The 13,980-nt window shown below is 47.1% G+C and overlaps 1 protein-coding gene across 1 annotated transcript in view; it reads right to left on the bottom strand.

The window, feature by feature from the left end:
• Positions 1-13,980, bottom strand: part of tenm4 (teneurin transmembrane protein 4) — a gene marked incomplete at both ends in the record, with an annotated part of 134,059 nt that overhangs the window by 6,054 nt on the left and 114,025 nt on the right. Inside the window, 3 exons of the mRNA XM_084441538.1 lie at positions 3,199-4,813; positions 6,140-6,436; positions 12,388-12,623. Coding sequence (XP_084297664.1) covers positions 3,199-4,813; positions 6,140-6,436; positions 12,388-12,623 — 2,148 coding nt within the window. The remainder of the gene's footprint in view (positions 1-3,198; positions 4,814-6,139; positions 6,437-12,387; positions 12,624-13,980) is intronic.

The following is a 13,980-nucleotide window of genomic DNA, read 5'->3' as shown; positions in this document are numbered from 1 at the left end:
TTTCACAAGGCTCTGTGATCATAAATTTGCTTTTCCTATCTCTTGATAAGAAGCCTGACTCTGATTCTGAAACAAGCAGTGTGAGGGTAAGAGTTTGAGAGTATTTACTGAAACAAGGCATTTATTATTTTGCCCCGAACAACCAATTTGTCACGGACAGTGCAATCAAGCAGCGCAATGCAGTGACACTTGAGGGCGCACCTTTTTCAAACTCCATAATGCCGCATCGTGGCACCTGACAAAGCTTTTTTAAATAAGAATTTGTTTGAGGACAATGAAAGGAGCCTGATAATTCAGTGAATGGAATGAAAATGTCAGCGCCATCAATCACAATTGAGACAGGCTCACTCTGCTAGATCCAGCAGCCTGCTTAGCATTCTGACTCCAGTCAGAGCCCTCGCTATGGTCTGCACAGCTCAATGCTCAACTGTTTCACTGGGGATTAGAGAACTTAGCTATTTGCTCGGAGAGAGAGGGAAAGAGAGAGGGGGAGAGTGAGAGAGAGAGAGAGCGAGAGAGAGAGAAAGAGAGTGAGAGCTACGGTAAATTTAAACAAAACACATCCATTCCATGGTATTTAAATATCAAAATAGCACGTGAGTGGTAATACTCAAGGAATGAGAACTCAATAAGAGGACAATATGAGAACTCAATAGCTTTGTTAATATCTGGAGATATTGCTGGATGCCACTTGAAAGATCAAAGAGGCAAATATTGTGTTACTTTGCCATCCATAGCCATCCATAAAAAAAGGCTTTGAAATACCACACGCTTAAAAGATAATAGTAAATTTGGGGATCTTTAGAGAGAACTCATCCTAGCTCAGTGGCTCGACCGGTGCTGTTGAGCAGGGAGCGAGGGATCCGGCCGTCCCTGACTCCGTCTTTTATCGCTCCGTTGTATTCTCTCTCTCCATCGGAGAGCTTTTACCTCACCCCTGCACAGATGCAACAAAGAATGATGTGATACTTCTGGGAAGGGACTTCAATGTTCGTCAACAGAGGGGACTTCACAGACCACCATTGTTCCATTTGAGCGCCATCAAAATGACTGGCTATTGGACAGAGAAAAAAAGGTTCACCCAGAGCAGAGCAGTGGAGAAGCTGTGGAATGAGTGTGGAGCAGCACACCGCCTTCTATGTGATGTCAAGTGGGTTGCTATTTTGTGTGGGAGGTGTATTGAATTCTCTCTCTGTAACTTAGTCTCACTTGTCATGTAACACCTGGTCTGCTGGTTCTCTCTTCCCTGTCATGTAACACCTGGTCTGCTGGTTCTCTCTTCCCTGTCATGTAACACCTGGTCTGCTGGTTCTCTCTTCCCTGTCATGTAAAACCTGGTCTGCTGGTTCTCTCTTCCCTGTCATGTAACACCTGGTCTGCTGGTTCTCTCTTCCCTGTCATGTAACACCTGGTCTGCTGGTTCTCTCTTCCCTGTCATGTAACACCTGGTCTGCTGGTTCTCTCTTCCCTGTCATGTAACACCTGGTCTGCTGGTTCTCTCTTCCCTGTCATGTAACACCTGGTCTGCTGGTTCTCTCTTCCCTGTCATGTAACACCTGGGCTGCGTTCCGAATCGCATACTTCTACTTTTTACTACCAGAAGGTACTACAGCTGCCCCTAGAAAGTACGTACTTTGCATGCAGTATGCATCCAATCGTGACATACCACCTCGTCATAACATTGCGCCTTGAAATTTGGCTACATCTGTCGCTGTCCATGAAGAGACATTCGTCCACAGCTGGGATTTATCAAAACGCCACCGGCGCAACTCGCACATGTGACAGAATTTCTGCTGAGCACAGGATTGTGGGTCAGAATAGTCAGAAAAGTGTGCTGGCTTGCATGCTGCAAAATACAACCGGATGTAGTGGGAAATCCTGGTATTTTTGCCATACTGCATGTAGCATACAGTAGGACCCCACTTATCTGAACCCAACGGGACCTAAGGTCGTTCGTATCTCTGAAATGTCCGGATGACTGAAACTTATGTTAAAATGCACCAAATTCAATAAGTGGTATACTTGTTTCATATAGACTCATAATAGACCAATAAATACCCTTAATTACTTGTGAAAAAGCATCAAAATTGCAATCAAATAGCCAACTAAACTCATATAGCCTAGCCTATAATAGACCTACAGTAGCCTATAATAAAATAACCGAATTTCCACTTGAGTGTGTGCTTTGATCAAATACAGTACTTTATTCTCAAATGAGGCGTACGCTGCATCGATAGGCTACTGTATTCGCAGAACAAAATGGTATAGCCTAAAAACAACCCAACATTAGAACAATTAGAGCAAATGATAATAAAAAAATAAAAAAATAAATAAATGAAATGACAGACAAGTTGTCGTGTCTCTAAGTCAACTGATGTACTCTAGGCTAACGTGGGCTGTAGGCTATTATTTAACAAATACAGTAGGTCTAGTAGACTAATCTACATGCCCACAACACGTCTGTGTTTCTGAAGTCCATTAACTGGGAACGAAAAATGACTCGATGCTGCTTCAGGTTGCTGACGCGGTTTCTGGCTCCCAAGGAATGCAGCTCTCGCGCAGCAGACTCGTTTGCGTTTTGCGCTCGACATTAGAGTAACAAAGAAATGAAACGTGACAGTAGGCTACAGCCTACAGGCAACATGTAGGTCTACATACAGTTCTGTTTTTTTTCACAGTAGGATACAGTACTGTAATGAAAATCCCACCAGTAACCAGATAGCAGGCTAAAAAAAAAAACTTTTTTTAAGCCTGTCCGGTAGACCGGGAGGTTCGGATCTCTGAAGTTCGGATGAGTGGGGTCCTACTGTACTATGTATTTGGACATACTACATAATTTTTTGGCACACTATATAGTATGGAAGTATGCAGTTTGGAACACAGCCCTGGTCTCCTGGTTCTTGCTCACCTGTCATGTAACACCTGGTCTCCTGATTCTCTAACCTGTCATGTAACGCCTGATCTCCTGATTCTCAAACCTGTCATGTAACGCCTGATCTCTTGGTTCTTGCTCACCTGTCATGTAACACCTGGTCTCCTTGTTCTCTCTAACCTGTCATGTAACACCTGATCTCCTGGCTCTCTCTAACCTGTCATGTAACACCTGATCTCCTGATTCTCTAACCTGTCATGTAACACCTGATCTCCTGGCTCTCTCTAACCTGTCATGTAACACCTGGTCTCCTGGTTGTTGCTCACCTGTCATGTAACACCTGGTCTCCTGGTTGTTGCTCAGGGGGTTATTGTTCTTGAACATGTAGAGGTTGAAGGGTACGATGGTGTTGCTGTTGAGGCGGCTCCAGATGTCGTGGTCCGGCGTGGTCCAGCGGCCGGCCAGGACGTCGTAGTCCCTCCGGCCCATGTGGACCAGTCTGCTGAGGGGTTCATACAGCCCGCCCTGGTAGCCCACCACCAGCTGGAAGCTGGGGTTGGTGTCCAGGTACACCTCGCCGAATGCCGTGTGCAGGATCTGCTTGATCATGAGGCCCGAGCCGCTGAACACCGCCAGTGGCGTCCCGATGTTGTCGCACGCCACGTAGAACTCGTCGCCGCTGCTCAGCTCCATGGCGAACAGGTGCCCCTGCAGGTCGTAGTACAGTGAGGTGATCTCGGAGCTGGAGTGGTTGTACATGTGCGTGACGCGCGTGGGGCTGGACAGGTCGGCGTAGAAGAACTGCAGGTGGTGACCGGTGCTGCTCCTGCTGGACACGCGCCTGCCCAGGCCGTCGTAGCGGTACCTGAGGCTCCAGCCGCTCGCCTTGTTGTACGCCCTGACCAGCAGGCCAGCGGAGCTGTACTCGAAGTAGTCGTTCCCCCGCTGCCTGAGGAAGCCGTCCTCATCCAGGCGGTACTGGACGTCGCCCAGGCGCGTGATGCGGTCGCGGAGGTCGTAGCGCAGCGGCGTCAGGCGGGCGCTGTTGCCGGGGCTGAGCAGGTGGAGGTTGCCGTTCAGGTCGTAGCTGTACCTCCACAGGGGCTTGTCATTGACGGAGACCACCTGGAGCTGGCCGTCGGCGTCGTACTCGTAGGTGTAGCGGGTGGTGTTGGCGTAGGGCCCCACCTTCAGCTCCTTGGCGACCACGCGGCCCATGTTGTCATACTGGACCATCATCCAGTACATGAGCGAGCGGAAGATCTCGTACTGGACCTCCTTCACCCTGCCGTAGGCGTCGAAGTGCTTGGTGTGGGTCATGACCGCCGTGGTGATGATCTGGTTGATGTCGTAGTAGATGACGCCGAATTTCCCGAACTGCTCCGTCTTCCCGGACACGTCGTCGTAGCGGTACAGGTCGATAGGCAGCGGGGTCTCGTTGATGACCGCCTGCATGCTGGTGACCCGGAAGCTGTTGTCGTAGACGTAGTCGAAGCGCGCGTTGACCATCCCTTCCTCGCTGAAGCGAAAGATCTGCCTGTCGATGAGCGGGCCGATCTGCCGGTAGCGGATGGTGCAGGTGAAGCCGTCGCTCTGCAGGTTCACGGTCTTCAGCATGCCCGCCGCCTCGTCGTAGGAGAAGGCGATGCGCGTGGTGTCGTACAGGACCTCCAGCATCTTGGCCAGCTTGCCGTACTTGTAGACGACCCTGCGCCCGGTTCCCAGGTAGGTGGTCCGCAGCAGCTGGCCGTCCTCGCTGTAGTCCTGCAGCACTGAGGCGTTGCCCTCGGGCGGCCGGTAGGTGTTCCGGTAGTAGCCAATGGAGCGGGTGGTCTCCAGGGTCTGGCGCGCCACATTTGGCATGGTCACCGAGGAGAGGCGGTCGTTCTTGTCGAACTCGAAGATGTACTGGCGCTGGCTGTAGAGCAGCAGTACCATGGACTGCAGGGGGGGGATTGGGGGAGGGGGGGGTCAGACAGAGTCATTATATAACGTTGCCCGGAGGACCTATAGTGTGTATATACTGTATGCTGTAAGTGGCGTTACTTTTTATAGGTGGTAAAATGTAAAAGAGGAAAAAGGGCAAGTAAAGCTTAATGTCAAATGTGGCTCTGTATTAAACATTGTTATGCAAGTCAGGCTGAAGATGGAACCACTTTTTTCACTCTCTAATGCTATAAACATGCATACATAAATAAATAAAAAGTTTAGATGTGTTGAAAGTTAATCTTCTGATAGTCCTCTGACATTAAGATGTCCTGAGGAGATGGTTTTATAAATACGGCTTCTTGTTTCCTGTGTGTTCGAGGCTCTTTTGATCTAAACAGCTTGAGGACGATTCAAAGCAAAATATGTTGTATTATGTATGTGACGAATAAACCGAAAAATCTGAAAAGCCTTGGCAGACACCAGCATCGTCAGACTTCTTGGTTATACAAACGATATCTTTAAATCACACTGGAGACTGCCACCACAGGCAGTCGGTGTTTCAGCACTTAGGAGCAGTTGTTGAATTGACTTCCGATTATAAATGGGAACTTTTCTAATTAGGAAAAAACTTGCAGCCTTTTACATTCTACTCAAAATATCTTCCCATTAATTAATGAGTAGAAAATGACATTCATTAAAGGGATAGTTCAGAATTTTGAGAGCCTCATTTACGACTCCATCAATCAACCCATAATATTGTTGACTGAGGGAGAACATTTCCAGCTGATTCCATGCTGTCTCTCATTTGGGTGTTAGCGGCATGCTAATGCTAGCACAATCGAACTGCAATGGTTAGCATTCAAAGAAAACTCACTTATAAACTACCCCTTTAACACACTGCACATCAGTGCTATTTTAGGTGTGAACTGCACTGTCTAACTGTCTGTGGCAACAATGCATAATGCATATGGAGCACATCAGAAAGCCTTTTACATTTCCGCTGATGTCTCCGCTATATGTCTAATATGCCAAAAAGCGATAGAAGCCTGGAGGAGGATTTAAAGTTAACTTTCAACCAGAGTCTTAAAGTTCCTTTAGGACTGGAAGGTCTGTTCCGATGCATCGGTCTGAGTTAGCAATTTAGGGTTCAGTGTCTTGCCCAAGGACACTTCGACATGTGGACAGGAGGAGGCGGGATTCAAACCACTGACCCTACAATCATTGGACGACCCGCTCTACCCCCTGAGCCAGAGCCGCCCCGTAGCTGTGACCAGACTGTAAAGGCCTCCGCCTTCTGCAGTGTGTTCTCCTCCACCATGACCAAACCCTGGCGATTACCTTCTCCAGGTAGGTGTAGCTCCACGATTTACCATCCGCGAAGATCTGGGAGGTGATCCTGCCGTTGGGGTCGTACTCCATGCGAACAGACATGGTGCCCCTCTGGATCCCCGCCACGTGGCCGCCTGGGGAGTAGGTGACGTTGACGCCATTGAGCCGACTGCTGGGGGCCCACAGCGTCGGCCTGCCAGCGGGGTCATAGTGGATCCTCAGTGTGAACTTCCTGTGGTCGTCGTAGACCTTCTCTGTCCTGGTGATCCGGTCAAAGTCCAGCGACAGCAGGTTCCTGTTGTGCACCTGAGGAGAAGGAGCGGGAGATGAAGTTAGGAGTTAGTTAAGAGCTGAAGTTGACAAATAATGTGCGAGCAGAGGACAATGTTTGCTGAAAAAGTGAGAAAACTTGAAACCTTAATGTGTGATTATATATATATTTTAATTATGTGGTGACATATCTCAGAGGTACAGGTGTCCTTACAATTATGCAATTACTGTATAAGTATTACCATTTTGTTGTTTGTGTTATAATTCAGGAGTCTTAGTGGAAGTCTGCCTATTCATCACAGAAAAATGAATAGTCTCATTGATCCAAAACATCCTCAGTGCTCACAGAAATTAATTACCAGGCATAGATTAGGGAGGCCATGGTGAGGACTTTTTCCCACCGGTTAGTAAACTCATGACAACACTGGTGTTACCGGTAACACCGTAGATTACCGGTAACACCATACATTTCACAAATGTCTGCTCTGCTCCATCTGCACGCATCATGTTATCTTTGATCGGTTAAATTTGAACAGATTTTTAAGAAAGTCCGAAAATTGTTTACGTTAAACATAAACAGACATGGCCACAAGATAATTTGTAGGCCATACTTAACAGCCGCTTCTGTGAAGTTTAAAATAGTTCGCAAAGTTCACGAAGGACAGTGAAAAAAGGCTGAGAGCCGATCGCTCTAGATTCAGTTATGTGAAGAGTGAAATCTTGTGTTCAGTGAGGGAGAGGATCAGAGCAGACACAGTGTATAGCGCCCTTGTTTCTAAGTAGCCGTCAGTATGATAAAACGCTTAGTATTTTACAAAATAAGAGTTTGTTTTTCATTTGATGAACGTGGCCGCTGATTCATGAAAATGGGTTCCACTTTACATTACATCTAGGTAATAACAGGGTGATAAACAAGAGATGAGCTGCGCACTTGACATCAGTCCTGTGTCTTCTTTCCTCTGGTGCAGCAGTCAGGGATAATAGTACAAAAAGCAAAAGTGGACTCGCACACAGAAACAAATAAAGACTGAAAAGTCTTGATAGAAAGTGAGATCTATTTTACTGGGATCAACAACAAAAAAAGATGCAAACGTTTCGATCCACGCAGGGACCTTCATCTGTGCAAAGGCTATAATAACAGGGTAAAACCATGGTAATACCAGGGTAATACCACAGTAACACCAGGGTAATACCATGGCAATTACCATTAGTTACTAGTAGTAGTTATCTGAAGTTACCAGGGTAATACCATGTTAATATCTACATTATTACTACTGTAGGAAATGATCAGCAAATACTAGTAGTTACTAATAGTAGTTACCTACCTACCTAACTACCTCCCCAATCCTTTCCTAACATCCTATTTAAGCTTACTGTATGATTTGTACATGGAAACAGAGATGGTCGTTTCTATGTGGAATCAGAGATGGAAAATGCAACATTATCAGTCTCTATTTAATATATGGTTATATTCTTCCTATTCTGAATACAGAGGAGCTCTCACTATGGCAAGAACTTCTGGGAACAATTAATATTCAATCAGAGGTCAAATCAGCCTCTCCACACAGCCCACCAAAGGCTCATCAGCATACCACCGGATTCTCATTGGGGTCCGCAAATATCATAGCTTGTTCCCAGACGTTCTTGCCGTAGTGAGCCATGGACGGCATGAACAGGAGAAAACCCAACAACACCAGAGAGAGGAGAGACAATTAAAATGTAAATGTACTTGGCTGGGTGGAGAGTGTTTCTGTACTAACTCTACCTCTTATTCCATATTGACAGATTTGGGGACATTTGGTGGAGGAAATTCACAGGATATAATTAATTTCCCTCCCATCACGTCCCATCTTCCTTCCATCCATCCCTCCCTCCACTCTCTCTCTCTCTCTCTCTCTCTCTCCCTCTCTCTCTTCCTGTCTTTCTGGTGAACCTGTGTGGGTTTCTATGCGTACCACTGCTTGGCACAGCGCTGGCTGGGGCTTAGTGGAGTCATAAAGCAGCTCTGGAAGCTGTCTCTGGCCTGCTGCCACAGGTGTGATGGCAGAGAACAGAGAGGAGGGGGCTGCTGGGAAGCCTCACAGGGAAAGAATCCAACTAATGACAGAATTGACAGGATTTCAATACACTTTAGGACTATTTAGATGGAGTATTGTACACACTTAAAGGACAATGCTCGTTTTTGACAGCCTGGACCTTATTTACGGCATATTATAAGACGTTTCACTCACCGAGATAACTTTGGTGTAATTCGGAGGCCTGTATAAGAAATTTAAAATCAAGCGCGAGCCAAGTATATCCATGTAATGGTGGCGGACGGGGCACTGAGAATGCAGCTACGCTCTATGTAAGCACAACTAGCGATTCATAAAGACAGATTGATGAAAACAACCGTTTCGCGGCAGAAAATAGATTTTTTAGAAGCTGCATTCTCAGTGCCCCATCCGCCACCATTACATGGATATACTTGGCTCGCGCTGGATTTTAAATTTCTTCTACAGGCCTCCGAATTACACCAAAGTTATCTCGGTGAGTGAAACGTCTTATAATATGCCGTAAATAAGGTCCAGGTTGTCAAAAACGAGCATTGTCCTTTAAAAGCAATGTGTTGATGAAGAAGAGCTCTCTGTAGGGTTGGAGAGACCACAGCAGTTTGAGAAGGAGATGGATCCCCCACCACCTAAATCAAAATGGTGTATGTTTTAATTCAAAAAACATGTTTTTTGAATAATTTTTCAAGGTGCCCACCCACATCCATTGTATGACCAAAACGGTGGTAGAGCAATTATCAGACTTTCTCAAAAGTGCTAGTTTTGTCAACGTTTTGATCTGCACCATTGTATATGATCATAAGTAACCTTAAAACAGGGCTAAACATGCATTTTCCCTTTATTACTCCTTTAACCCCTTATCCTCCTGGTGTTTGTCAACGCTCAGGGCACAGATTTCTGCAGACCATCTGTTCTGCTCTCATATAGTTACAGTTCCCCCCTGCCAATGGGATTCTGGCCCAGGATAGAGTGCTGTGGGCTGAAGAAGTAGCCTTGAGAACCAATGATTCTCAAGCCTAGTGGCCCATAGGCATGACCACAGGAGCCTATCTCCTGGTTCCTTAGCGTGAGGTACAAGTACACCCCCTGGACATGACGCTAGTATGTTGCAGGGACTTCCCCCAATCCAACCCTTGATGCTGAGTGAGGGATGCATTGGGTACCATTTTTTGAAAGTCTTTGGTATGACTCGGTCAGGGATTGAACCCCCAACCTCCCAATCTCAGGGCGGACACTCTAACCACAGGGCCACTGAGCCGGTTGACTGTGGGCTGAACACTGTGATTAACTGATGAGGACGGATGGAGGGAGAGACAGGCTTCTCACGCCAGGGTCTGGTTCACCAGAGGCCCAACGGCCTGGAGGTCCAGGAGGATGCAGATCCACGCAGGAGGGAAAACGGACAGCTTAAAGTCGCACAGAAATGAAAAAAGCATTCTGTCCCATTTTGGTTCACATAATTGGTCATAGTGTTCACCTATTCAACGATGTATGCCAACATTTTTTACAAAATTCTACTTTTGTTGTAATCTTATATCAAAGTATATAATTTCTTATTTCCTGGAAAATGGTAGGTCACGTGCAATTACGACACCGGGTACCTTAGATTTTAGGCCAATAATCTCACAACATCCACCCTGTCAATCAAAACTTCAACTACTCTGCAGCCTCAAGTGTTGAATGTCCCGCCCGCTCGATAACGTTCCAATGAAATTCATCTAAACGTATGTCCCGCCCTTGCAGCCCGTTTCAGGCAGAAATATGTCAAAGTACGGAAGCAAGATGTTCTCCAACGTCCCTTTCGGTGTATCTTCAAAGAAAACATAGTTGAAGGAGAAGGGCTGGGTAGGGGAAAGTGTCTGGAAACAACCACCATAACAGCAGGTCAACATCCTCACATCAATACTTTACACAGTATATCCCATTATACTGTAACAATACTCTCGGTGCATCAAATATCTATGGAGACTTCTTTCAAACAACCACCTAATAATGCAATTCAACCTCAAAGAAAATCATCGTCATCATCTTGAGCAAGTAATCAAACACAAGGATTGTTTTCCTCAATAACATAAAATATTCATATTATCAGACCCCTATCAAAAATGTTGAGTTGAGGTTTTAATTAATTTACCCAGTCCTCTTTTGAACTCTCATTAAAAATATATTAAAACCGTTGTTATTCATGTCCAATATTTGTTTGAGTTCATGTATTACAGTAGAAATGTGGTCGCACTGCCGGTGAGATAAGACATCAAATCGTATTTACTCAGTTTCTGACTGGGCTGTCTCCTGACCAAACAAACATGGCCATATGTTTGCTTTGCCATCGGGAATCACTACAGAACACGGTTGTGCTAATGCAAAGCTAACAGCCTGACATCACGGCTGCACACGGACAGAGAGGCTTTGTCTCATCTTCCCAGGCTCAGGATCTGGGCTCTGCAGTGTGGCAGCCCCAGCGAATCCCCCATTACATTTACAAACTACTCAAGCTGACAGGCGCCCCTGTTTCCATGGAGAGGAGCCGAGTTTCACTGCCCTTGGTAGCGTATATCCTGAGCAGGCCCGCTGGCTGGGATGGGGAGGGGGGAGGAGGGAGGGGGGAGGGGGGGGGGGGCAACACGCGCCGCGGTGTCAGGGGCGGGGTCGACCAGGGTCTGCCTCTGCCCCCTCTGCCTTCAGAACAGCCATTCAGCACGGAGCGCGCACGTGTGAATACACCCACCCACGCACACGCACACACACACACACACACACACACACACACACACACCGAACACTGAGACGGGAACATTCACTCCTTTCGTTTTTTGCTCATCCTCACCCCTGATAAGCCCAGCAGCGCATGCACAGACACTGGTGTACCCAGCGTGACCCACACACATTCTCCCTCTCTTTCTCTCTCTCTCTCTCTCTCTTTCTCAGGCATGCCTCCCTCTCGTTCCCCATCTCATCGCCCCCCCCCACACTCTGCCACACACTCATCCAGCCACCCACGTAATATCACTTGACATGCCACTCAAGGTCGCTCAATGATTCCAGCTCTGTTCATCCCCCTGTTCTGGCCATTAGACTGCTCCCGTTTCCCAGCTCCCCCCTGAGGCCATTGTCTGTTACATACATTACAGGCTTTCACTTCCAGAGAGACGGCCCGGGCCATTAAATGAACAGCTAGTGACAGTCAAAGTGGCACCTCCCCATTAACTGTGTGGCCACCCAGAGCTGGGGCAGCGCTCCAACGACTTAACCAGCGGTTCTGTTTGCCTTACAAGAGCAGTGAAACAAAAGGAGGCAATTTTTCAATTTTTTTCAGCAAGTGATTGGCTTGCTGGGTGCTACAGCTTCAATTTACCAATTTATTTATTTATTTTAGAGTCCTGTTCCATGCAAAAAGTGTGTATATTACATTATGTAAGAGGGGTGTGAGTGATGTTCTGGATGTAACGGCGTTACAACAAGGCCAGCTCAGAAAGGCTGTTCTGGATGTAACAGAGTTCAACACGGCCAGCTCAGAGAGGCTGTTCGCCAACTGGGTCAGAGAGATTGATTGGTTCTGTGACTGCATCTGTAAAGATTTGACTGTTGCCAACATTTAAGATCACACTGCTTTTAACCAGACCTTCCGGTTTTCTTTCTGAAGACATAAATCCATAATGTGTGCCTGTGTGTGTGTGTGTGTGTGTGTGTTTGTATGTGTGTGTGCGTGTGTGTGAGACAGAGAGGCTGTGTGTGTGAGGGTGTGTGTGTGTATGTGTGTGTGATGGAGGTAAGCCTGTTCTGTTTGATGTCTATATGAGGTATCAGAACTAGGGTGAGTCGTGTCAATATGAGTGTGTGTATGTGTGTGTGTGTGTGTGTGTGTGTGTGTGTGTGTGTGTGTGTGTGCGTGCACATAATAGTTCTCATATATAGTGTATATAACAGCAGCTGTACCCTGAGCCTGCGTCCGTACACAGTGACCTGGCCCCTGGCCTGCTCCTTCCTCTGTCTCCACTCCACCAGGTTCAGGCCGTTGTCGATGGCCAGGCTGACGTTCCTCCTGCTGACCGTAGGGTTGACTGTGCCGGCCAGCAGGTGGGGCTCTGTGTGCAGGGACACCTCCATGCCGTTGGCCAGCACCAGACGCAGGGAGCCGTCCAGGCCGATGTAGTAACTGTTCCGAACTTGATCTGGGGAGGAGGAGGAGGAGGACAGACATAGGGGTGAGGGTTGGTACTGGGAATGACGTCCAAAAGAACCGGAACCAGACCCCTGTATAACATAACAGCTGGAACGCACGAGGACAGAATCTAACATTGGGCTGTGTTACCTGCTCAGTGTGATCTTTACATTACATCATATTACATTACAGACATTTAGCAGGCGGTTTTATCCAAAACGACTTACATTAACTGCATTTAACGTAGGTAGTCAGTGTATTACTACTCGCCAGAGCTCAGAAGTGCATCTCCTTTCTAAACAAGTGACTAATCTAGCATAATCTAGTGGGAAAGACAAAATGCAAGAGTAGCAAAATATAAATACAATAGTTGCTCGAAAATTATCGAAAATGATCTAAAATGGCGGCTCATGTGGAGCACAATTCAGCAGCCATATTTAACAGGAACAGTGGGAGGACGATTGCTCGGTGACAACAGAGATCAATAGTGCTTGCTTTCACAGCAGCAGTAAAGTCAGGTTTTACAGCTGTTCCAGCAGCCCGGAGGGGCAGGAGGGCAGGGGAGCTATCAACGCTGCATCCCACCCCCGGCCGCAGAGCAGACAGGCCAGGAAGGCTCACCGGGCGGGGATAAATCTGCTCCTGTCCGTCTGCCTGTCCTCAGGTGACCAGTACTGAGGGTGTGTGTGTGTGTGTGTGTGTGTGTGTGTGTGTGTGTCCCGACACCACCCCAGAGTATCTCATCAGTTTCTCCTCCTATAAGCTGTCGGAACCCTGGCAAGTGCCAAGATAAATGCCTCTCATTATTGGCAGTTAATAATGCATTACTTGTAAAACACCCCACTAATTACATGACTTAATTCAACGGAACAATCTAAACATAAAAATAGTTTACTTCCAGCCACCCCCTTGCAGCATTTTGTCAGGTGTAAATGAGTTGGACGTTCTAACGTATTTGTTTTCTCCTGGTAGAGTGTGTGTCTGCCAAGCTGGGGAGTGTGTGTCTGCCAACCTGGGTGTGTCTCGCAATGTGCCACGGGAACACTTGAAAAGTTTAGCTGGTATTGACCTGGGCCTCCTTCAACCACACAGAGGCCTGGAGGACTGTGGGAACCCATACTAACACAAGCACACAGTAGTAGCAAGGTTGAGGGTTTAGCCTGGACTGATGCTGGAAAGGGATTGTGAACACTGCGACAGTAATCTAATGAGAACAGCTCAGATCCAGCCTGGGAGAATTAATCCAACACTACACAGCCTCCCGTTCCCATTCACAAACCCATTTTGTTAGCTGTCGTTCCTATTTCAGAGAGGAGAGTAGGATTTAAGAGGGCTGCAAACAATCATTCCCATAAACCCTCTGACAA

Source organism: Borostomias antarcticus, assembly GCF_949987555.1.
Source record: "Borostomias antarcticus genome assembly, chromosome: 1".
Lineage (NCBI taxonomy): Eukaryota > Metazoa > Chordata > Actinopteri > Stomiiformes > Stomiidae > Borostomias > Borostomias antarcticus.
The sequence above is the reverse complement of the archived record's forward strand: the minus strand, read 5'-3'. Positions and strand labels throughout refer to the sequence as shown.